A 23,790-nucleotide genomic window follows, 5' to 3' on the forward strand; every position below is an offset into this window, starting at 1 on the left:
AAAAACAAAACAGAAAATGGATCATAATCTTCTACAGGTTAGAAACTGTGTAGAGTGAGTTAGGTTTGGTTTTGTTGAAAAGTCAGACTTGCTGCTTTAGAATTTGTGCAACTCATCGTTGCGCAATTCCTGGCACAACTCTTTGCAAATCAGGCTTTTTTACTACTGTGGAGCAGAAATCCCCTCAGTCTGATTTGAACTTATTCCTCAAGCACCTGAATTGCATCAGCTGTGCCATCTACTGTTAGCTATTACATTTCCTCTGAATATTTGCATGGTTGGGTTGAGTCCTCTTCAAAGTAAATACGGAGTGGAGAGTGACGTAGCTGTTTGGGGGCGTATACAAACCAGGCCTGATTTCTCACTCTCCTTTGTCTCCATTGGGCGACACGTGGTTTATAGCAAGGAAATGTTTTTGTCTTCCTTTTTTTTCCCCTGTCATTTCTTTTCTTGTATGCCAAGAAAACAAATGAGCCTTCTTACTGTTAGGTAATGTTCCTCGAAATTGCACATCCTCTTGATTCATTAACCAGTCAGACCTTCCTTGTTGGAAATTGCGAAACCAAGACACACCTGTCCAACAGGTCGTGGTCTATTGTATGAAAGGTGCTTTAAGTCACTTTTAAAAAAAAAAAAATTCAGGAATTGTGTTAGAACTTAAGTCTCTTTTGTTGCATCCATTTTTCCTTACAAGAAATGTGACATTAGAAAGCACAGTAAAATGGACTTTATGGATTATGTTTCCCCTAAAATAATCAAATCTTACACCAACTGTTATGTTTTTTTTTCTTTTTACTGTTACATATCTGTCAATCTTTTAACCAGCATGGCAAAGTGGTTCACTGTTATAAGATTGACACCTGATAATGACTAAACTACATGCTATTAGCTTGTGTTGCTCATAGCTGTTAGCCTGTTCAGTGAGTGCAGAGAACTGGCAGATCCTTTTAGTTTTCCAACTGGCAGATAGAAGTATGTTTAAGTTGGGGTTTAATCTGTCTTGCCATTTCAGAAGTAAATACAATGCAGTCGATGGTACTTCCTGGTTCACTGGTGTCTGCTTCAATGTCCACTGTGGGGTTTGTTTTTGGCTATTTGGACTTATTAGCTCCCCTCTTATCTCTTTGCCCCTATTAAAGGATTCACCAGGGTTATTTGTACCACATTTTGAGAACTATGTTTGTAATTATTCAAGTAACTCTTTCTGTTTTTTCTTTTGTTTTTATTGTGACAAGTGTCGGATGGGATTCCCCTTTGCTATTTTATAGGTAGCTACATTTTTCCACAACCTTTTAGAAAGTTAATTTGTGCATAACGTATGTTCTAAACAGGGTAAGCATTATCTACAGAGACTTTTATGAAGTGTGTGAAAATTTGCCACTTGGCATAAAAGAAAATCGGCTAGATATTCTTTGCTAACGCTGTCGAGGCATAACAAACTCACCTGGCATCATATGACTGCATATGACTGTTGAATAGATGTCAATTTGAGATTGCTTGGAGAAGCTGACTAAGGAATTTCACAGCAAATTTAAATGTTTTATTTAACTTTATATATATAAAAAAAACTGTTAACACCGATTAACAATGGGCTCTTTGAAATGAGGTCCTCCAGAGAATTTAGCCCCTTTAGCAAAGTGTAAACGTTACCACCGCAGGGCTCCTTATTCATCATTGTACATCTTGTTGCACTTGCCGCCCACATGGTAAATCTAGCTGACTGCTGGGACTGGGGACGTCACTCTGTAAAGAGATGTAGATGATCCCTGATCCCGATCCCTGATCCTGCCTCCTCATGCTCTGGCGGGTTTATCCAGCCTCACGAGGGCATTACGAAGCAAAGCAGAACGTTGACCACTGCGCACGAAGTGGCCACAAGGGGAAGTGAAAGCGGAAATCCAGATATGCTCCCATAACAATGATGTGACGAAGGAGATGCTGTGGGGTCTTTTCTTCCATGTGTTTCCATGCCTTGGCCTCATGTTGATTTTGCTGAGGGATGCTAAAAGAGCAGAATTGAGGTTTCTTTGTGTCGCTCAAGCCTGCTTCACACACCGGCCGCTCACTTTCTCTGCTGCATCCTGGGTGTCCCTGCACCACCTCTGGTAGTTTTCCCTTTATTAAGCCCTCCCTGTCCCAAGCCACTGTGTGAGGTGATTAATGCTGCTCCATGGCCAGCAGGAAACCTGAAACATGAGCTTAGTTTGCTCTCCCCGTGCATTGAGTGGTTTTCTTAGGGCCTTTTTCGTTGCACTACGTGACCTGTCTCAATGCACCAGCTGTATGCACCAGCTTTTTATACCTGCTGCAAAGGTGGAGCAAAGGAAAAAAAAATGCTGAGCCGTGTTCTCGGAACGCCCCCTTGGGCTCATTTCCCACACGTGTGGTGTGATTGTGCTGCAGTGAATGAAAGCAGCTGCACCCGTTGAGTTTCAGAAGTGTCTGAAGAGACGTAAACAAACATGTCGCCACTCCTCGTTCAGATGAGTAAGAAGTCTTACAATAAATTGTAATGTTGTATTGGTAGCATAACCTCACACTGAAATGGTGGAAAAATACAACCATTTAAGTTCAGTATCTTTATTCATTCGGAAGGAAAACATCCAGTGCTGTATGCTTATTAGTAATTCATGACTTCCTTATTCCTTGTGGTATAAATATGACGTCAATTTCCTTTTGGCCCTGGCTACTCAGTTGGGAGATGTCACCTATATTTCAGTACCAGTGATAGTGGGCAGAGTGAGAACGGATGTCTTAATAACAAACTTTAGACATCAGCAGATCGTTCTTGAGAGGGAAGCCTTTGATTGTCCAAAAGTTCAGCTAACGCCACTGAGGCTTCAAGTGAAACTGTGTGGTTTGGTAAGATGGATGTAAAATTGAGCTGTTTGATAATAAACCCTCAAGGTGGCTTTGGTGGGAAAATTCCCCTGTAGTGGGGCATGTGTAGTGCAGCGGGCCTGCTTCTCTTCAAATGGCGATAAGGTCTTTGTTAGAGAACATTATGAAGATCTGAAGAGGGTACAGTTGTTGAAAGCTTTGCGTCATTCAGAGGTTATTGAGAGGCGATTGCTTGTTGGAGGCGTGGCGTTTGTTTAACTTTTAAACGATTGGATCTGATTTTAACTAATGGCTTGGCAGTGATATACAGTATGTAGTGCACCAGCTCGATGAAGCTTACTGGAAAAACGTGGCCAACATGTACCGAATGGCTTCGTTCACATCCTCCACTCGGACAAATCAAGCTAAATGTGAGAAATCCTAGATGGAGCACTGACAGGAGATGTGAATCATGCAAAATTGCATAGGAAGGATACAACCAATTTATTTAAGATTCTAATTAAAAATGACAAAAACACTTTTTTGGCATTGAAATAGCATAGCTCCAAGTGCACTGAACCATAAAGGAAAGATTGTGGTGGGTAGAACAGCAGATATTAAGGTGTGACTGCAGTAGAGTATCATTGGCATAACAATGGAAGTCACTGTTCATTACTTTTTGTCATAAAGTGCAGTGTAGGTGGTGGTGAGGCAAACGCTGTAGACCCAGGAATGTGATAAATGAATGATTTTAATGAATAATGTCCAGAAACAACACAGTCCAACAAAGTCCAAAAAACCTGGCAGCACAGTCGAGCGGAAGGCTAAGGCTCAGCACTGGTAGCAACAGGCTACACGCATGGACAAGACGCATTGACACGGACCCGACAACACACAGACACAGGTGAGACTAAATACACAGGAGGCAATCAGGGAACGAGAAACACCTGGGAGCAATCAAGGGGAGACAGGACAACACGGAGACTCAGAGACACAGGAAACTCAAAATAAACACACAGAAAAACACGGAACATGACACTTTTCAACGCAGACTATTGATATCCAAAAAGATTAAGAGAGGGCCAAGAACTGATCTCTGGTAACACCTTTGGTTTTAATAAAGAAACTAGAGGAATTCTGAGAGTGAAAAGTTGGTATGTTTTTACGGCTAAAAACATACTCAAAGAAGAAGGCCTTTGCAGCACCAAGACGATAGAACAATCTTTGGGCCTTTACTAGTAGATTGGCTTATCGCAGTGTGTAAAAACATGGCCAGATCTACAAAAAATTTGTTCAGTGAACACAACAATCCACCATAACATAACACAAAAAGATGCCAAACATAAAAGGTTTGCTGATAATTCACGTTCAAACTGTGTCAGTGGGTCTGCACCAGAAACAAGATATGCACAAAGGAAAACAAAGTGACATAATCGAGCCCTTGAAACGAGTGGTGCTGTCAGTACAGTCTGTCCTGGAGGGCTAGAATATACAGCGCAGGCAGGAGACGAGGTAGAAACCGACAGCTAGAAGATAACACCAAGTTTTCCACGTAATGTAGCATTGTAGCACAACTGCTATTTATTCAGCGACAAAAGGAGGGCAGAGACATTACTGACATCGTTGATGCTGAACTCACACTTCTCGTGACTTGTTTGATTTCGCAGCAGCGTCACACTTGCTATCGGCATTGTGCCTCTTCCAGATATCATTATCCTTGTGGGAAATTCAAACAAGCATGTAATGTAACTGAAGGAACACGCTGTATTCTTCCTGGCTTTGTTTATAGCAGTCAGCGCTGCCCCACTCTGATTAATTTGCAATCTGACTCCTCCTCGGACTAAAACCCCTTCCAGCCTCCCCTTCTGGCAAATTGCAGATGGGTTGATATCTTCACTGACGCTCTCAGTCTAGATCAGTTTTAAAGTGAATCTCTCATTTGGATTCTCTTCACACCTAAGACGGTTTTAATGGAACAAACCGAGGCACAGGTGATGAAAAGTTTAGTCTGTGGAGCTAAGTAAGAAATGCTTGTGGTAGACCAATTTTCTGTTTATAGAAAAGGTTGCTTGACTTTTTTACGTCATGTGGCCTAAAGCAGTTTTTTATAGCCTGGATGTGTGTACTTTTACTGGACCAGGAGGGGGGGGAAACCAAATTTTCTTCAAAACTCACAGGAACATCTTTAAGCGGCAGCTTGATAAAAAGGAACGAAGTCTAGAACAGAGAAGAAAAGTCGCCTCAGATGCTGTCTGGACCTGCATCCTTGTTTTAGGCCCAAGATGTGGCTTATAACTGTGATTGGGCAAAAAAAAAAAGACTCTCAATGCATTTCACTCCATACTCAGAGTCTGGTACTGACTCGTGTGCTGGCATGTTCAAGTGTGTCAGTTGCACTTGTGATAAATGGAAAAAAATAAACTGTAAAATAAATTTATGCTACAGAGTGGGATAATGAGCCTGTATTAGGTATGTACAGTAATACTGGAGGGAAAAAGTCAGATTCTAGTTTTGACTGTATAATGTTTCAGATTAGTTGTGGAAGCTAATCCAATGTTACTAACTAACTAGTTGTGTTGTGTAATCCCTTTTATACCACTGGTTGATAGTTTAACCAGAAATTAGAAGAAGATAGCATTCCTCATCAATAATTTCATGTAAATCCCAGAATAATTCAAATCAATGGATAAATGAGGTTTGATTAATTCTTGACATATTTTCAGACCTTGTGGCTGCAGACACAGAGGTGTTAGGAGAAAGGTTTCCAGTTAAAAACTGATCTCGAGCGCATGTTGAAGCATGCAGCCACCCTGCAGAGTGGAACTCCTTCCACTACGCATCCGAGGAAGACGTGACTAAAACAGGAGTCGCTAGAAGAGCAAAGCTGGTACGGAGACACACCCCAGTCGACCTGCTGGTGGTTTTGAAAAGTACAGAGTCATGCACACTTGGCTAAACTTTCTAGATTTTTATTTGTTAAAAAAAAAGAAAGAATAAGGGTTAATTATGCGCAACTTTGTTGCTGGTTTGGCAGATCACATCCCAATAAAATGAGTATTGTTCATGATTGCAACATGACTAAAAAGTGGAGAAAGTTAGAAAAACTGCTCTTTTTTCAACAAATGCTTTTTGAAATTCGATTTAACAGAATAAACCTCTGGAAATAATGGCTGTGATTTACAGTGAAGAAAACCCATTTCTAAAAAAGTTTTCTACTCTTTGGCATTTAATCACCAATGTTTTTCTTTTTTTTTTTTTTTTTGTCTAGCAGAATGGAAGATGAAGCGGTACTGGACAGAGGAGCGTCTTTTGTCAAGCATATCTGTGATGAAGAGGAAGTGGAAGGTAGGCGGAGTACTGCTTTCTGACCAATTGTCCCGCTGGCTCAGATCTTAAAGCCTCGCTTGTCACGGCCTCTGTGGCCATACCGAGAAAAACGTGTCATCGTCCCACAAGTATCGACCCAGAAACTTACATCAATGACGGATCTAATTCTTCTAAGATTACATTTTGCACACGACGGCCGTTCCAATCCTTCCATTGTCTGTCTGCTAAAGCCACAGAAGAATCCAGAGTCACTCGCATGTATTTAGTGAGACACCCAACATGTTTACCCAACCCAACCCAACCCGCATAAAGAGAGAGTCACGTCGGCGTTCTTGGCGCTTTGTCCCTCTGTTTGTCTGCTTTTAGCCTCTCCGCAAGGGAGTCCAGGTTTGGGGTTTTTAATCTCGTCTCAGGTGCGCGTCGGTTTCTGCCGTAATGCAGAAGATGTAATTAAAGCCTGCGAGACATGCTTTTGGAATGCAGAGATTGAATAGGACAAAAAGAAAAGCCAACAAAAACATGGTTGTTTCACTCTGACTTAGTCAGCTGATCCCAGTATTTGTAAGAGTTTAACTGTCTTCTTCCCTCTAATTACTTCCTGGACGGGATAAATGATCATTTCCTGCATGAGCCTCTAATGTAGGGAGTAGTTGCTCTTATGACTGATGGCAAACTTTAACTCCCTGCTGATATTATTGGCTTGTGCGTTAAAGGGGGTAGTTCATAGTTTTTCAAATATGATTCTGTTAGAAGATTACCAGCTAAAGTCTTCCTTTCAGTATATAACTCTCCTGGTGTTTTTATTTAGTGTATATTCAGGCTAGCTGGTTCCAGAAGTTGAAGCTAACAGCTTGCCTTAGTGAGGATGAGACCTAAGGTTAGTTTTTTATACATTTTTAAACTGTCACCATGATGTACTCAGGAAACGCAGGTTGGAGACAGTGTGTCTGCAATTACCTTCCTGCATGAAAAGGGTTGTAACAAATAACATGCAGATGGTTTCCAGTGAGAATAACTTCCTGATAGAAAAAGGAGAAAATGTAAAACTTAATATTCAGATGAAATATCTGTAATGTTTTTTTTTTCTTTTTTCCCTTTTGCTATGAAAATAGCGTCTCCTCGTCTATGATTGTAACAGATCTTGATCTGTGTTCCCGGTGTGTTTCCGTTGTGCCGTCACAGGCCACCACACTGTGTACATCGGTGTGCACGTTCCCAAGAGCTACCACCGCAGGAGGCGCCACAGACGCAAGTCGAACCACAAGGAGAAGCGGGAACGTGTCGAGCAGATGGTGGGAGCGTACAAGTCTGACGCGGAGAACGCGGACGACTCCTGCACGAGCATCCTGAAACCCCTCAGTGAGTACATCTCGAATTGACTCTCAGATCTGATAAAACAAACAAAAAAAAAGGTCTACGTACTCCGACGCCTTCACTTCATAATCTACTCAGGAGGTTTTGGATACATTTCAACATCTCACCGCAAATCGTTATCAAGTGTTTCTGCTGCTAGGGAAGCTGAACAAAGCCGATGGAGCATGGGAATAGGAGTGGGAAGACGGCACAGGCTAATCTTAAAATGACACCCGACTGGCCTAATGTGTGTAAAGTTAACACAAAGAGAGGTATTCCCTTACACCTAGGCGCTTAACCACTGCGCTATACTCTTTGGGGTTTTGTGGGAAAGGATTTCCAGCAGCTAAAACCTAAGTAGATGGAGGAAATTAGGTAGTTGGCCAGAAGCTGGAGAGGAAAGTCAGAGAATTACAGATGTTACCCCGAGAAACTACAACACTATCAGAAGTCAAGGACAATGTGAAATGTCTGTTATCATTTCTTCTTCTGCTGAGAAAACACGCAAGATGTTTTGTCATATTTACATTCTTAGGAAAATGTTCCGATCTGCAGGATAATTTCCAATAGATATTGTTTTTTGGCCCAGTCTACTTCACATGGTTTAATCATAAACACCCACATTCACTGAGACAAGAAAATTGCGTGCATACCTTATTTGTTTTTTGGATTCCTGGATGAGTCAGAGTTTTGTTCTTGGAGTCATTTTTGGAGGTTGACACTCTCGGGAAGTTTTACATCTGTTTCATGTTTTCTTCATTCATAAAAAAATGGCTGCTTAAAGCCCTAGTGTCTTAGAAATAGCTTTGTAAACCACTTTTCCATACTAATGGGTGTCCTTTGATTTATTTCTCATCTCTACTTAAATTAGTGTAGATGATGGGGTTTTGATGAGGCTCTTTTAGCCTACTTCGTGTTGTCAGTGAGGCGCTATTCCTTGATTTATCACAATTGTCAGTGGCTAGAAAAATCAGACCAAAAGATGTGGTTAGTGACTATTAATTTGTTCAATTAAGTTTTTTTTTCTTAATGAAATGAATTATTGTTTTTGAAAACAGCCTTGTGTATTCACTCAAGTTATAATTTCCTGATCTTAAGATTAGTTTGATCTGAAACATTTAAATGCAACAAAAATGACCAAAAACAGGAAGAAAAAAAAAACTAGTTTTTGTTTGTGATGTATATAACCTGCTATACAACAAAATAAAATTTGAATGCGCTTCGCTGGTGGGAACGATCCAGCAACCTTCGAATCAACATTATAATTTGCCATCAGTGTAGACTAAAAGATCCACTTACTGTAATTGTATAGGGGGATTAGTTTAACCCCAAGAGGTTTGCCCCAAAACATTTCAATTGCAAGCCGTATAATTATCCCTCACAGTACTGGAATTTACCTAAAATATCTTGTACGAATCTGTTTGAGGTAATCGTTAAGGTATTAAAATGAATGAAGAGCTGGAGAAAAGGTAAATCTCCCAAATGAACAGGGCATGTAGGGAAAAATGTCCGGATACTTGAAAGTATGCGGGGAAGTAAACTAGTGATTAGAATGATGATTTAAGTTCAGATGGGTTTGGATGATCTTTGTGATGAAATAACGGACAAATTAAAGGGTATCAGAAAAGCTGAAACTAAGGATAAAGCAATGTAGAGTCAAATAAGAGTGCAACGGCAAAATAAAGAGACTTGGTTTACATACAGACTTAAACTGAAGAATTGGCAGAAAACACCCACCCCTTATTCTATGCTTTGCTTCGTGAAGAGGGTCTTGGCTCTTTGATACTGAGAAACATTTGCTTTCTGGAGACGTGGACTCTTGTTAGTTTTAAATGTTACCCAATCGCTAACATTTGCCCGTGATGACGCTATGATGCTTACTGCAAAGGGCCTGGACTGTAAACAACTATCCTCCACTGCAATGAGAGACGTTGGTCGAACAAGGCAGCTGTTAATGATAATTCAACATTTGGAAGCGCGGACTGAACGGCCTCGCTCAATTTCTCCACTGCTGTTGCTAAAACTACAGGCAGACTGCAATTTTAAAACAGCGCAGAAAATCGACTTTATCCTTCACAACTTCTCTTTCTGTGTGCTGATTGGCCCGATAAATTCTACTGGAGAAATCCAACTCAGTGGGAGAAAACTCTGATGGCGTACAGAGGGCAGATGAGAATCGAGCAGACCGGGCTACCAGTTACCATGTGCCTAGAGATTTTCTATGTGCTTTAAAGAAAAACAGAGACTGAGTGAAGCTAGCCCTTATTCTCACATGAAGATAAAACAGATTAAAGTGTATAAACATTCAGGTAAGATTTTACCTCTCTTTTAAGCAGTTATCTTAATAAGGCGGTGCTGATTTATTACCATGTTTAAACAGCTGAATATGTCTCTTTTGTATGTAAGGGAGAATTGTAGTAGCCTGCAGCCAGCTGCACAGCAATAGACCTGGGAACATTATTCATACATCTGACACTTTCTCTGGCAAACTGTAGCAGCCTGAAACTTTAAATCCATGGTAAACTTTGATACGAGTAACCAGCCCATGTTTACTCATAACCTATCCACAGAACCCATATAGAAGAAAATCCAAACTATTGTCCCAAATGTACAGATAACATTCATTCCAGTAATAGTTGATGGTGATTTTCCAAACGGTGCAAATGGATGAGCGAAATTCCTCCTCATGTTCTCAACAAAGAAGTTTCAGGGGCTCCAATGCAGAATGGTAGAAACAACGTCTCATCTGTAAAGACCTAAAGAAGGCAATTTGCCCACTATATCTTTTAAGAGCAACTTAAAAGACAGCTTAAGTTATGTCTTTTAACTTAAACTATGTCTATATAACAAGCTATCTGAAAAAAAAAGGTCCAGAATTTACACTGAAATGTTTTTGCTGCACTGTGTGGGAGTACGAAGTGAAGCATCGGGACAGAAAGTCTGCAGGAATGTACAGCTGTTCTGCCTTCTGACAGTTGTTTTTTATCAATGTCAGCTGTTGCGGCCACATGATTGTTTCAGATCAAGGGAGACTATTGAATATTGTGTGTAATGTTTGGATTGTAAATAAGGATGCATCTGAAATTCAATGGGCTTCTTTGGCCAGAAGAGCAAATATTTACACTGTGTTCTTTTTCTTTTTGACATATTCTTACAGAGAAGAATATGTTACTTTAGAACTGGTGGGAGGAGAGGGAAGATATCTGAAAGTTTCCCCCACGTTTTTCCATGTCGTGCATTTGCGACACGAAGCCGTCGTCGCTCAGCCTCGATGCTGCAGACGTGCTCTTGGGTAATCCTCTCTTCTCTGACGCTGTAATCCATTGTTGCGCCTCACGGTCTGGTGTCATGCAGCCTGTGTGCTTAGTCATCCGAAGATACCTTGATATGATAAGTGGCTTGGTCTCATTAATCTCCTTATCTTCATGTCTCAGGCCCAGTTTAATTACCCTGAAAATCATTTGAATTTTAACACATGAGCCGCAGAACGCAACCCCCACTGCCATTAGGACCCTTATATCAGGCACTTAAAACCCCCTTAATTTTAACGTTTTAGTTAAAGTGCATGGAAATGAAACGAAACACACACACAAAAAATCACATTTAATTATATTTTTTGCTCGTTAAATTAAAAATTATATTTGTTTTGCTGATTTTGGACTGCTGGAGAAAGACTGTGAATACCACTGCTTTAGAGATCCACCTGGAGTTTTTTTTTTTTTTTCCCCACAACATCTAATCTTATGCTGATCGAACCAAAACATACGGCTTCAGTTAAAGTCTCGGTAGTGTTGAGCAAACTCTGCACATTTGTGATGCTTGAACCATTCAATAAATTAGAACATTATTAAAAAGTTAATTTATTCCAGTAACTAAATGTGATCAAGTAACATGTTTTGTTGTTTTAGCCTTTTTTTCTGTCAATAAGAAAGATTTTCCACTAACAGTCAGTGAAATTATGACATTTTAGATTGGAATATTATTCATCTTAATGAGAAAGTATGTTTAATACCTGCTTAAAGGTTGTTATTTAAAAAAAAAAAAAACATTTGTTCTGATATACAAACATAATCAGAGTATATTTTCTGAATTACTGAATATGGATGTAAATATGGGCAAATTCTTGTAGTCATTTAATAAAAGACACCCCAGTATAACAGGAAGTCATCCATTATTAACTAAAGGTGCTCAGACCCTCCGACCGACGGAAAGTTGATTAGAACTTTGATGAATTGTTTTCAAAATAATTTTTGGGAGCTAATATTTCTAAAGCAACTTTATCATTGAATGTAATATCATAGTAGTTTTGGTAGGGCAACAAGAACGATTTTATTTTAAGGCGTTTTTTTTTTTTTGTTTTGAACATCTTTACCAGTGTTGCCAAAAAGGCTCTACGTCTGAAAAGTAAGTGTGTAATGTCTGTATCTATTATAAATCTTTAAAATTAAGTTTGGTCATAGACAAAAATGAAAGTCTGTGGGAAGCTATTTGATTTAGCAATTAAACTTATAAAATCTTTACATCTACTCTGTATAACTCAGTAAATAATACTATTAAACTAAATGGTTTCTTGTTACTTTAACATCAGTCCAGTATGCTTATAGAGGTCTATTTAATTATGTAGTTATTAGATAATACACAGAACACATACAAAAAAACCCCAACAAAATAAAAACTCGATGAACCCTCCTGCTTTTTCTACGATCGTAATTGCAACACAACAGAAAGCCAAGGCTACCGCTGGTTGTTCATCCATTGGCTCTGTGTCAGGCTGTAAAACAGCAGGCAGCGAGAAACAAGTGTAATCAAACTTAAGCAGCGAAGAGCGACTGAAACGGAACATTAAATGCCTCCCAAACACACTCAAACTCACGCAGACTCCCACCTTCCTATCGGAGCGTATCTCGGTAGGAAATCTGAAGGGTAAACAGTCCCGTCCTCTCACTCGTAAGATTGAGTGAGAGGACCGGCTTTTGTGTACGAAGAGCCACTGCTGGATAAAACATTTTTCCGCTGTGGAGCCGTGTTCAACCTTGTTGACCCCATGGAAAATATTTGATGTTGGCTTTGGCTGTTTTGCCCTGTCCTGTCATGCCGTACGTAAGCTACGCCTCTGGTACTTTCTCCGGAGAAATTATCAGAAACTCGCTGTAATAAATACAAATAGGAGCATTTCTCTCAGATGACTTATGCAGGATGTTTTAGGGTGAGGCACAATCGGATTAGATATGTGGGTAGCATTTTGTGCTGTATGCGCAGTCCCGACTGAAAACACAAACACTTGTAGACAGTGCATACACAGCCGCCTTCCACTTCATAGATTTCCTGCTGTTTTGACCTTTATCTAAATCCCTATAATCCCGTTGATTCATCCCACCACTTGTAAGCTGTTTCTAACCACAAGAAAAGGTCTGGTTTTCACTGAACACCGGTTGTGGGCGACCTGAGACGTGCTTTGGTGATTAGGTACGCCATGAGGTGGCAAGCAGTCCCGACCGGGGACGTCTTGTATGCGTAGTCAGATCGAAATGTTTCACACAGGGCTAATATCCTATAAGTCGATCTACCTTCCACTTATCTTGCCCTTACTGTAGCTTAATTTTAGATTGTACGAGTTTAAAAACGACTGCCCTAAATTAAGGTGACGGAGCTCTATTTCAGGTTACAAGCCATGTTATGTCGTCAAGGTAGACTGCTGACTTGTACTGTGTACAAGAAGAGCTTTAAAAATAGACTCTTGTGCCTCACTACTTAACACGGTTGCACAACTTTCCTGGTAGTGTTAGTATGAACAGTTATTTTCTATTATACAATGGAAAACCCACTGGATGTAGGACACAAAACAAAGGGAATTGTTGTTTTTAGAGTATACCTAAGCTTAATTCAAGGAAGAGCAAGAAGATAAATAAATGCTAAAGTATGCCAATAAACTCTATGATTTCCTGAGTAAGATTTCACTTTTCTCAGAAGGGAAGGGAAATGTTTTCCTCCTATGGGTGTGCTGCCAAAGGTTTCCCATCAAGCATCAATGGCTCTTTTCAGACCAAACTCCGGATACAGAGTGTGTATCTAGCCTCTCTTGTAGATAACCAGAACATTACATCGTAACGATGAGAGTGAGACGGGGTTCCCTTTTCCAAAAATACTCAACCAGTATCATAGGCTGTTCCTTACATATGCTGGTACCCCCCCCAGAGCTAATGTTTGGTTTGAAGGAGCTATGACATCACCCTGGTGAAATTTCTGAACACTTAACTCGTGCAGAATTCCTGCAGCTGTACGATGCACGTACCACCCGTCTAGAACCCCCCACCCCCCACCGCCCAAGTCAAAGGCCAGATTCAAACCTGCCCTTTGACTCTAGCATTCAATGGCTCACCATTTCTTCCTTTCGAGACATTCCTTGTTGGATTTGCAATTGTGCTTTGGGAGAAGTATTTGAATTAATGCTCCACTTCCAGTGCAGCTCCTTACCAAGTATCCAAACGCTTTTCTTTTCGCTGAACAGTCCTACTGCATGAGGCTATATTTTTAGTACTTAACAAGGTGCTAAGTACCCGGGGTATTAAAGCAATCCCAAACTGTAATGGATCTGCTGCCGTTGTTCATGGTTGGAGGTTTCTCTAGTACAGAATTGATCAGAAGATGAACTGGTCAATTTGGTTTGTCTGATGAAAGTATCTTTTCACCTTAACTGTCTTTTCCCATAAAAAGCTATGCAGATCCAGTTTTTTCTATATTTTTTATAAATACTTAAACATAATATTCAAGTGTGTGGCTACTTGCTTATCCTTTTTTTGAGATTTGTAGTATTTGCATTCTCTTTTTCTTTTAATCTTGTGCTGTATGGATGCGCCAACCCATTCAGTTCTTGACTAAACTTTTGTTTCTTTTGCCAAGATTTTAAGATGGCACAATGGGGTTTTTTTCTTAAAAACTCTGTTATACCACAGAACGAGTAAATGTAGGAAACTGCAGGTTTTGTGTGTAAGAAGACATGCAACTTAGGTTTTCCTTCCTGGGGCTGATGATAAAAAAATTATGAACAATATGCTTCCTGTACTTTTTGTCAAGTTCTCGTTTGTTGATGAAAATTTTAGCTGATTCCAATTTTATTTTAAGAATGATAAGAACAGTGTTTAAAAATGCTTCTGAGCCTTCCTGCTGTAAAATGTCTTTATTAGTATGAAAGCCAATTAATCTCACACTGCAAGAAAGCATTTATCTGTATATTAGCAGTTAGCTCAGCAGGTAACAGAAAGGCAGAACGGAGCACAGAAAAGTTTCCCTTTTTCTCAACAGTCTGTGTGTATTCCCACTCTGAGGCCAAAGATCCTTTCCGAAATGTGAAATTTCTAAAGGGAAGGATTGAAAAAGAGAAACTTTTCTGTGCTCTGCCTTACTGTTACCTGCTGAATGTTTCCTCTCTGACACATGTTGTCATCCAATGTCTTGGTATTTCCAAGCATTTCTGTGTATGGAAGAAGATATCTATGTATTTTCGCTTGGGTTTTGTGACATAACAGATAATTAGATTATAATAACTCTTTTATTAAAAAAAATATACATTTTCTTTTCAGATTTTTTACTATGAGAGTAAAGAAGGACAAATTGGCTACTGTAAAATAACCAATCTCCAAATGTAACGATGCCTTTGAATTCGAGTTTAATATGCACATGTAAAATGTTTTGAAAGCTGCATGAATTAACTCTTTATTTGCACTTCTTGTAGTTTGTAGCTCACTAACCCAGTGGCACACATAGCATTGTACCATTTTCATATCTTAGCATGGTTCTTTACTCTTTGAATGCAGGCATTCGGGACAAATATGTTGTTTTTGCTTTGCCAACTTCAGATAAAATTGTCCCTGATCACAGCAATTAGGAAAACCTGATTTTTCAAACAATTTCTTTTTAACACATTCAACATGTGTGTGACGACATTCCTCGATTCAAGCGTTGTTTGGAAGACAACAAAAGTATGTTTTATTTGATTTTGAGAGTCTTAACCTCGCAACTTTTCCCTGTGTAGTTTCTCCAGCTGAGAGGATTCGGTTCATTCTGGGAGAGGAGGATGACGGCCCACCACCCCCGCAGCTCTTCACAGAGCTGGACGAGCTCCTCTCCGTGGACGGGCAGGAGCTGGAATGGAAAGAGACGGCCAGGTGAGTCGCTCGGCTGCATATCTCAGAAGGCTGGCATGCGTCGGCCCCTCAACCCAACTCCTCACTGCTCTTTCACATAAAGAGCAATGGGCAGAGTCGGGAGAAACTTCCTGCTTCACAGTCCTGAACGTGGAACACAATCCCAACATGTTTTATGATTGTGTAAGGAAATAGGTTGCACTCCAGTGAACACCCAGTATGTTCTAATCTGATCGGGTTTTGCGCTACCTGCCTTGTGAGACCAGGAAAGGGCTCAAACTCCCACATGATCCCAACAGGATTTACTTTGGCACAGGCCCAGCCTTTAAACTCTGTAACGGCTTTTCCACAGTTTGTTTTTCAATGAGATACAGGCATCAGCTCGAGCTACTTCTAAAGAAACGTGTGTTTCCGTAACATTGACGCACATAGTCAATGTTACAAGGCCGCAGAAATTTCCAAGGTGATAACAGATGCTCCTTACAAGTTAAAATGCATTCCTATTTAAGGAAGCAAGGGTCAAATGTGAGTGTCTGCAAATGAACTCCTACAAGTCAACGGTGTCTCCTCTTTAGGCAAGACGGCAGGTCGCAGGCACGTGGACCACGGCCAAACAGATACTCTATTCCTAGAGGAAACCCCATCCTCTGGCCTCATGTGAATAGTTCTTTGTACCAGTGACATGTGATGCGTTATTATTAAAAAAAAAGAATCCTTGTCCCAGGATTGTACCCTGAGGACAAGCTTAGCCAGGGTGCCAACAAAGTCTTGTTTCACCAAATGGTCCGCGTGTGTGGTCTGAGCACCGCTGAACACCGGCTTCATCCCAGTGGTACCTTGTTCTTCTTTTACAGCCACTGATTTAAGTTTTTATCTGCAGGCTTTTATGCGTACCTTGTGTTTACCGTTTGGAGTGTGACCAATTCAAAAACAGGACTTGTAACAAAGACAATCACGCTCTGTGCCTTTTTGGCTGTTGTCCAAGCAACTCTTGACATTGTTCCTTGCCTCTTTGTCTTCATCGTGCTGCGTCAAGGTGGATTAAGTTTGAGGAGAAGGTGGAGAAAGGTGGAGAGCGTTGGAGCAAGCCTCATGTCGCCACGCTGTCCTTACACAGCTTGATGGAGCTCAAAACGTACATCGAGAAGGGGACAGTCCTGCTAGACATAGAGGCGTCCACACTGCAACAAGTTGTCGGTCGGTGGAGTTGACGCACAAAACAATCCAATGTTTTGCAGACGACACTGTCCTAGTCTTCCATGTCTCCATTTTACAGAAATGATCACCGATAGCCAGATTGAGACTGGCCAGCTGAAGGCAGACCTAAAGGAGAAGGTGGTGTACACTCTGTTACGAAAGCATCGCCACCAGACCAAGAAGTCCAACTTGCGTTCTCTTGCCGACATCGGCAAGAGCGTTTCCAGTGCAAGCCGGCTGTTTTCAAATCAGGAAAATGGTAATTCTGATTTTCTTGGATTTTAGTCTTTGTCAATTCCAGCATTTCTACCATTTACAGCTAAGTTTCTTCTGAGACTAGCCACCTTTTCTACACTAATATTTTTCTGATCCAATCTCTTTTCCTTCTTTTCTTCTTTCCCGCCCTTCCAAACTCTTTCTTCTTTCCCTTTTTTCCTGCCTTTCTTCCCCTCTCTCTTGATCTTGCCGGGGTCTGTGCTGTCTTTCTGCATCCGGGGTGGGGCAGCACCGCGCTCGTCCTTCGATCACTCTGTGCCTTGTTTAATTCCCCACGACCTGACGGAATCATGTGAGGTCATGAGGAGCTCCAGCGTGGGACACCTCTGTAAGTGAGGTCATGGCCCTCCAGCTGAGAAGTAGCGCATAAGTGAAAACACGGGACAGAGCAGAGCCTCACTGACATTTACATTTAGACGTGTAGACTGACTCAAATGTGGAAGCACTCTTACTAGAACCTATTAGAATATTTGTTTGGCTACGGAGATTATCGTCTCTGTTTTCTGCCAATAACAGCGAAGGAGTAAAATTCCAAAGTTTAGACTTTAGCCAATAGTTGCTTAAGCAGCATGTGTCTGCTGACGCCTATAAGCAGCAGCCCTGGGATGACCACATAGCCCAGCTCTCCTCTTTCTGGAGGGACTGAATGAACGGCCATCTGGCACTACTTGTTAAGCTTAAGCCTTGCCACATTTAGCTGATGTTTCTGGCTCCTTCTGTATGCCCGACTCATGCTTTTCTTTACTCTTGCTCACCTCCTGTAAGGCAGAAAATGTCGAATTTACTGCGTAGTCCTGTCTCTTTGATTCAAACAATGCATATATATATATATATATATGGTCTATCTGCAGGTAGCCCTACCACTACCCACCGGAACCTCACCTCCAACAGCCTGAGCGATTTCTCTGATAAACCAGAAAAGGATCAGGTAATGTGTCCCTTTAAAGCACCATCCACATAGATTTTTACCATAACCAGGCGGTTGTACCAACAGTTATCTCTCCAGACTTTTTTTAATTCTCTTTTTCCGTCCTCCTCAGGGTGTATAGTTGAAATATAAACCCGATTGTCACAATTCTTGGTGTTTTCCTATTTTTAAATATTGCTCTGGCTGTAAATATATGGGTAAATTGAGTCGAGTGACTCTTCTTTGTGTGTTGCCGTGTCCATAAACATGTGAATGAAGTACATGAATACTATGTTCTCTAGTGTTTCCCATCTTGAAGATTCAGATTAACTAAAAAAGTAAAAGTACTCAAGGTACCTTGAAATGATAGCAACAGTAAATGTAAAATTATTTTTTCAGGTGAGATTTTTTTTCCCCTTTGAGTATTTGTTCTCAAATAAAAAAAATGTTCATTGTTATAGTATGCTGTTGTTGCAAAAAACAAATAAACACATTTTATATATATATATATTTATTTATTTATTTTTTCATGAACCTATGGAGAGAGAAAACGCCTGGAGAAAAAAAAAATATATATATTTAATTAATTTTTTTCAGGCGTTTTCACACATCCTTTTCAAGAGTTCCACTTATTATGGTGGGGCCTTTGTATTTACGTCATACATTTGTTTTGAAAGAAAAAAAACGTTAATCATAGTACAGATCTTGGCCTCTATAAGTTGTCTCCTGTCTGTTTCTGCCACCGCCATGGTTTAAGACGGAGTAGTTCTCTCTAAGTTGTTGTCATAGTGACAGATCCACAGCAGGAGATAAAAGCAGGGCAGATCCGGTTGAGATGTAATAACTTTTAATAACTCTGTGGATGTGCTCAACTAATTTGGCCTTAACTACTTCCTTTTCCATTGATTCTTGTTTTGGCTCTCTAACTGTCGTCTAATTCATGCTCCAATTAGATATAATACGCTGTTTACTTCTTAATAATCATTTTAATGTCCTCAGCTTAAAAGAATTTGACCCAAATAAAGAGCAGGCACATGACTGCTTGGTATTGGGATGCGGAGAGTGGCAAAGTGTTTCTACCTCATCACTGCCTAATTAACCAAAACCTCTCAACCTTCTGATGCTATTGCACACACACATACAGATTTTATGCTCTCATTTTATTTTTTACACTTGAAAGCAAAGTCAAGCACCTTTAAAATGTTAAACCCTTACTGTGGAAAGACACAGATATTTGTTTTACAGAACAACTCCATTGCTGATTAATGATTCCAAGCATTTTTCTTGCACCACAATTTGCTCATTTCACACAGTTTTCTCATTGGGGGCGCAGTAGGGGGTTGTTGTTCTGGAGAGCATTGCCCTACCTCGATGAACCGGTGTAACCCCTGCGAGGGGTTGGCAGTACTTTTCAAGCGGGTTCCTTTTCGTCAAAGTAAAAGTCAGAATGAGTGCATTCAACTACGAGTTTGAGGCAAGACAAGACTTTGCACCATGTCTTTAATGTGCTGCAACCTATGGGTGTTTTTAGGATTGCGGCAAATCGGTTAACGTGTGTTTTTGTCCCCTTGTCAACTACAAAGCAAGACCGGTGTAGACTTTGGATATACGCGCTTGTAAGGTTTGTTTATTGGATGGCATAAAGTCAAGACGCGTTTTGCCACATAACTCAAGCAAAGGGCAGAAACTGCTGCGGTTCTACATGCTTAAAGGCAATAAAAGCAGCACTGCTTTCTTTGTCTTGTCATTGGCATGTTTTCATAATCTTAAAATGGAAGATTTTGGATGAATCATACACGCTTCATAAATCGTCTTGCAAGTTAAGTTTTGATCCTGATGATAGTCTATGTTGTTCCACTGCCATAAACATTCACCCTTATATTCTCTCTCTCCAATTTGTTCCACAGCTGAAGAATAAGTTCATGAAAAAGTTGCCCCGCGATGCCGAGGCATCAAACGTGCTGGTCGGAGAGGTGGACTTCCTGGAAACCCCGTTTGTTGCTTTCGTCCGTCTGCAGCAGGCCGTTATGCTGGGAGCGCTTACTGAAGTCCCCGTGCCCACGAGGTACTCTGCTGTAAAAACCCTCCTGTGACCCACTGATGTCGCGTGGAAACATGCATTAAACAAAACAAAATGAAAAAATCAGTAATTAATGCTTTCATGTCGTACCTAGATTTATGTTTGTACTGTTGGGACCTAAAGGAAAGTCCAAGTCTTACCGAGAGATCGGAAGAGCAATCGCTACCCTGATGTCCGATGAGGTAAGTTGATATTGAGAATACGTTTTTTTTCTTAAAGATTATGGAAGAGATATCAGGATCAAGATATTTCTTGTCTGCCAATACTGATTCAGTCATTTAAGAATAAACATTTGGTAAATACTAAGACCCAGTCTAGTAATACGCCAAAGATAAAATAAAAATCAGTGTTTGCTACATGCTCCACTTCACCACCTGGTTTGTATTAATATTCTCCTAGTGTCAAATTTAGCTGATTCACCAATAATGTTCAGAATCTTTATAGTCTGCTGTCACTAATAAATTCCCCTCTTGCTCCTGCTGAAGATGTCAGGCTAACGGTTGCATGGTACTTTGTTTTACAGTGTCACTCTTTAATCACTGTCTCGTATTTTAAAGCAGTTCCAGGCGATCATTTGCGGAAAACAGTTTAAAAAGTTGGTTTCTTGCGCCGTAAAGTTTACCTTATTTTTGCTTTGTACGTCTTAAACTTTTAACGACCAGAGTTTCCGCTGCTTTCTGTGCAACCTTCTGAACACAGAGCACGTGACAAACCACGGAAAGACAGGAAGCCACAGCAGCCAGTAAAGTATCTCTCTCCCTGTTAACGTCATTGTAAAGGCCGAACACTTGGATTGCTTTGGAAAACCCAGATTTGTTGGATCAGTAAAATAATGCGGTTAGACTATCTGGCACCCTGGCAGGAAAAAACTGGTTGTGATTTTATAAAATTGGCGAAATAAGTTTGTTTTCTACCAATAAGGAAACAGTCAAGCTGCTGGCTAACGTCTAGCTGAAATTATAAGCAAAAAGATTGGAGAAAGCATTTCTTCAATCTTCCTTCTTGGTGTCTTTTGCACACCTGCCACAGCATTTCTCAGAAAGGTCGACATTTTTAGCATTTTTAATGCTGAGAGCACCTGGCCTGCATTTTTCCCACAGGCCTCAGCTCTCCCACATGCTCTCTGTTGATATAGTAGTTTTAGGAAATGTTTTCTCTGGATTTCCTCGAGTTGAACTTTGCCCTCTCAGCTCTCCCATAACAGTCGTGTCGCAGGTTTATCAGATGTTTGGAGTATTTTTGACTCACTGACTCGCGTGTTTGTTGGTAGTACTATTCACACTGGGAGGCTTGATGCTGGCATAAACCCGTATGTGTGTGCGCATTGGGAAACATCTGCATAGCGGTGATTTTTAGGTGCCATAAATAACTGTCAGTGACATGCTCTACTCCTCGCTCCGGTAAACAAAGCTATTAGGAAATATTTTTCTTCCACTCACTTGTTGGAGTTGCAGACTTTTTTTTCTTTCCTGTTTGTTTCTGTTTCCAGGCACTGGATTGTAAAAAGAAAATCAAAATAAAAAAAGCACACGTTCATTTCCTAAATGGTAATTGGTCGGTTTTGTTTCAATTGAAGGTGTTTCATGACATTGCCTACAAAGCGAAAGGCAGAAAGGACCTGCTGGCTGGAATCGATGAGTTCCTGGACGAAGTGATCGTCCTTCCTCCTGGCGAATGGGACCCCGACATCAGAATAGAGCCGCCCAAGTCCCTTCCCTCCTCAGACAAAAGGTCTGATCTGATTCGCATTATATTCCAAATGAAAGACGCTGCCATTCATTTGATTAGCCGTCATGTGACACTTTTTGTTTTAGTTTTGGTTGCCTAACTTTGTGTTTTTAGATTTTCACACTAGCAAATGGAAATATTTGGACCAAGCCTTTAAAGTAAACAAACCGACTCCGCTGTTTGACGTGTTGCGCAATGCATACGTTGCCGTCGGAGCCCTCACCTCAAACAAAACCAGACAAGACCATGTGGGCGTGTGATCTGTTGAGAGGAGAACACTTAATGAAATATCTAAAGTGAAACAATCTGTTTTGACATGAATTCCTGAGGATCTTGAGTAATATTCATAAAATCTGTTATGTTTACACCACTTCAAAATAAAAAAATATGTCTGCCAGAAGTGAAGAAGAGAGTTTCTGTGGTCGTGTTTTTCTAACAAGCGTGAGACTTTGCTACACAACAAAAGACAAATTTATTTTAAGGGTTTTTTTTTGTTGTTTTTTTTTGCTACGCATCTTTACAGTAAGCGTTTTTTTGCATTGTAGATATTTATTGCAAGGTTCTTGTAAATGCTTTTGCTAAACTGAAGACAATTTTTTTTGTTTGCTTTCATAGAAAGAACATGTATGCTGGAGGAGAGGCTCCTCAGATAAATGGGGACACCCTCCACGATACGGGACACGGAGGCGGAGGAGGAGGAGGGCACCAAGTGGGAGAGGAGCTTCAGTTCACAAGAAAGTAATTCGAATTTTTCATACCATTGTGAAATCATTAGAAGTGCGAGACAAGTTCAGATGAAAACGACAGGAGCTGACAGCTTAAAAAAAAAAAGAAGCTTAGTATGTTTTTGCATTTTTTGGGGGGGAAGGTTTTTGACAGATGAGTGTATTATAATCATTTCTTATAATCCTGATTGCCTCCAATTGCTGTCAGGACACATGTTTGGTGTCAAATGAAAGTCTTTTAGCCTTTTTTCTCCAGTAAACTTTTCAGTGAGGAAAAACTCCACAAAGTACTACCGAACAGTGGACGCACTTCACAGCTGTATATTTGTTTCTTTTGTTCAGAGCATTCCCCCTCTTATGAAACTATGACAGAAACATATCCGGGCCAATCTTTATTACATCTTGTGCACCTCGAATTCCTCTGAAGAGATGAAACTGAGCTGTGATGTGAAGCTGACAAACTCCAACCGCTCTGTCTTTTTAAGGTTTTGCGGAGGTCTTATCCTGGATGTGAAGCGAAAGCTGCCGTTTTTTGCCAGCGACTTCTACGACGCCCTCCACATTCAGTCTCTGTCTGCCATCCTGTTCATCTATCTGGGCACGGTCACCAACGCAATCACGTTTGGAGGCTTGCTTGGAGACGCTACAGAGAACATGCAGGTGACCTCACTTGTTGAAATGCCTTCGTTTGGGTGTCCTGGCGCTTTGACGTCGAGTGCGGTGAGAAAAGGAAGCGAGGAGGAAATAAGGACGATGTAAAAAGTGCAGTATCTGGGCGGCCGGATATGCTACCTGTTAGCTTTAAGTCATTTAAACCATCCCAAGTTTTGATGTGGAGTCAGTGGACATCAGTTGGCATCGACCATCAGCTGAGCTCATCGCTCCGTCATCGCTCCTCGTGTTAAACCAATTTCGTCTCTTTAGCTGCTAAGCCATGCTAATTTAAGGCTTAGAAGCTCATAGTAAATCCATCTGCTGAACCAAACTGCTGATAACTTTCAGGAATTTCTAACTCATCTATAATGGCATGCCGTGTTGGCCGCCATCGTCCACATGCACCTGGTAGGTGACCGTCTGTCCAGTGGAAGCCGTACTTGCGTTGGCCTCTGCTGTGACGGACACCTGCAGAGAGCATCAGCCGTGTGCGGGGGATTTGCCAGAGCTGTAAATAACCACAGATCCAGATTACCCAGCCATTGTAGCCTCAGCATGGGTGTTAAATGAACCTTCCCC

The 23,790-nt window shown here is 40.8% G+C and overlaps 1 protein-coding gene across 4 annotated transcripts in view; it reads left to right on the forward strand.

Annotated features, from left to right (window-relative positions):
• Positions 1-23,790, forward strand: part of LOC102223229 (electrogenic sodium bicarbonate cotransporter 1-like) — a 39,514-nt gene that overhangs the window by 2,463 nt on the left and 13,261 nt on the right. For 3 of the 4 annotated variants that reach the window (XM_023338275.1, XM_023338272.1, XM_023338273.1), the window contains exons 2-12: positions 6,089-6,165; positions 7,330-7,506; positions 15,533-15,665; positions 16,681-16,841; positions 16,921-17,100; positions 17,969-18,045; positions 19,932-20,089; positions 20,199-20,286; positions 21,681-21,835; positions 22,448-22,570; positions 23,043-23,217. In XM_023338275.1, coding sequence (XP_023194043.1) covers positions 6,089-6,165; positions 7,330-7,506; positions 15,533-15,665; positions 16,681-16,841; positions 16,921-17,100; positions 17,969-18,045; positions 19,932-20,089; positions 20,199-20,286; positions 21,681-21,835; positions 22,448-22,570; positions 23,043-23,217 — 1,504 coding nt within the window. The remainder of the gene's footprint in view (positions 1-6,088; positions 6,166-7,329; positions 7,507-15,532; positions 15,666-16,680; positions 16,842-16,920; positions 17,101-17,968; positions 18,046-19,931; positions 20,090-20,198; positions 20,287-21,680; positions 21,836-22,447; positions 22,571-23,042; positions 23,218-23,790) is intronic. The other variant, XM_023338274.1, reaches the window with a different exon arrangement.

The sequence above is a fragment of the Xiphophorus maculatus genome, chromosome 8, assembly GCF_002775205.1.
Source record: "Xiphophorus maculatus strain JP 163 A chromosome 8, X_maculatus-5.0-male, whole genome shotgun sequence".
In the NCBI taxonomy this organism is placed as follows: Eukaryota; Metazoa; Chordata; class Actinopteri; order Cyprinodontiformes; family Poeciliidae; genus Xiphophorus; species Xiphophorus maculatus.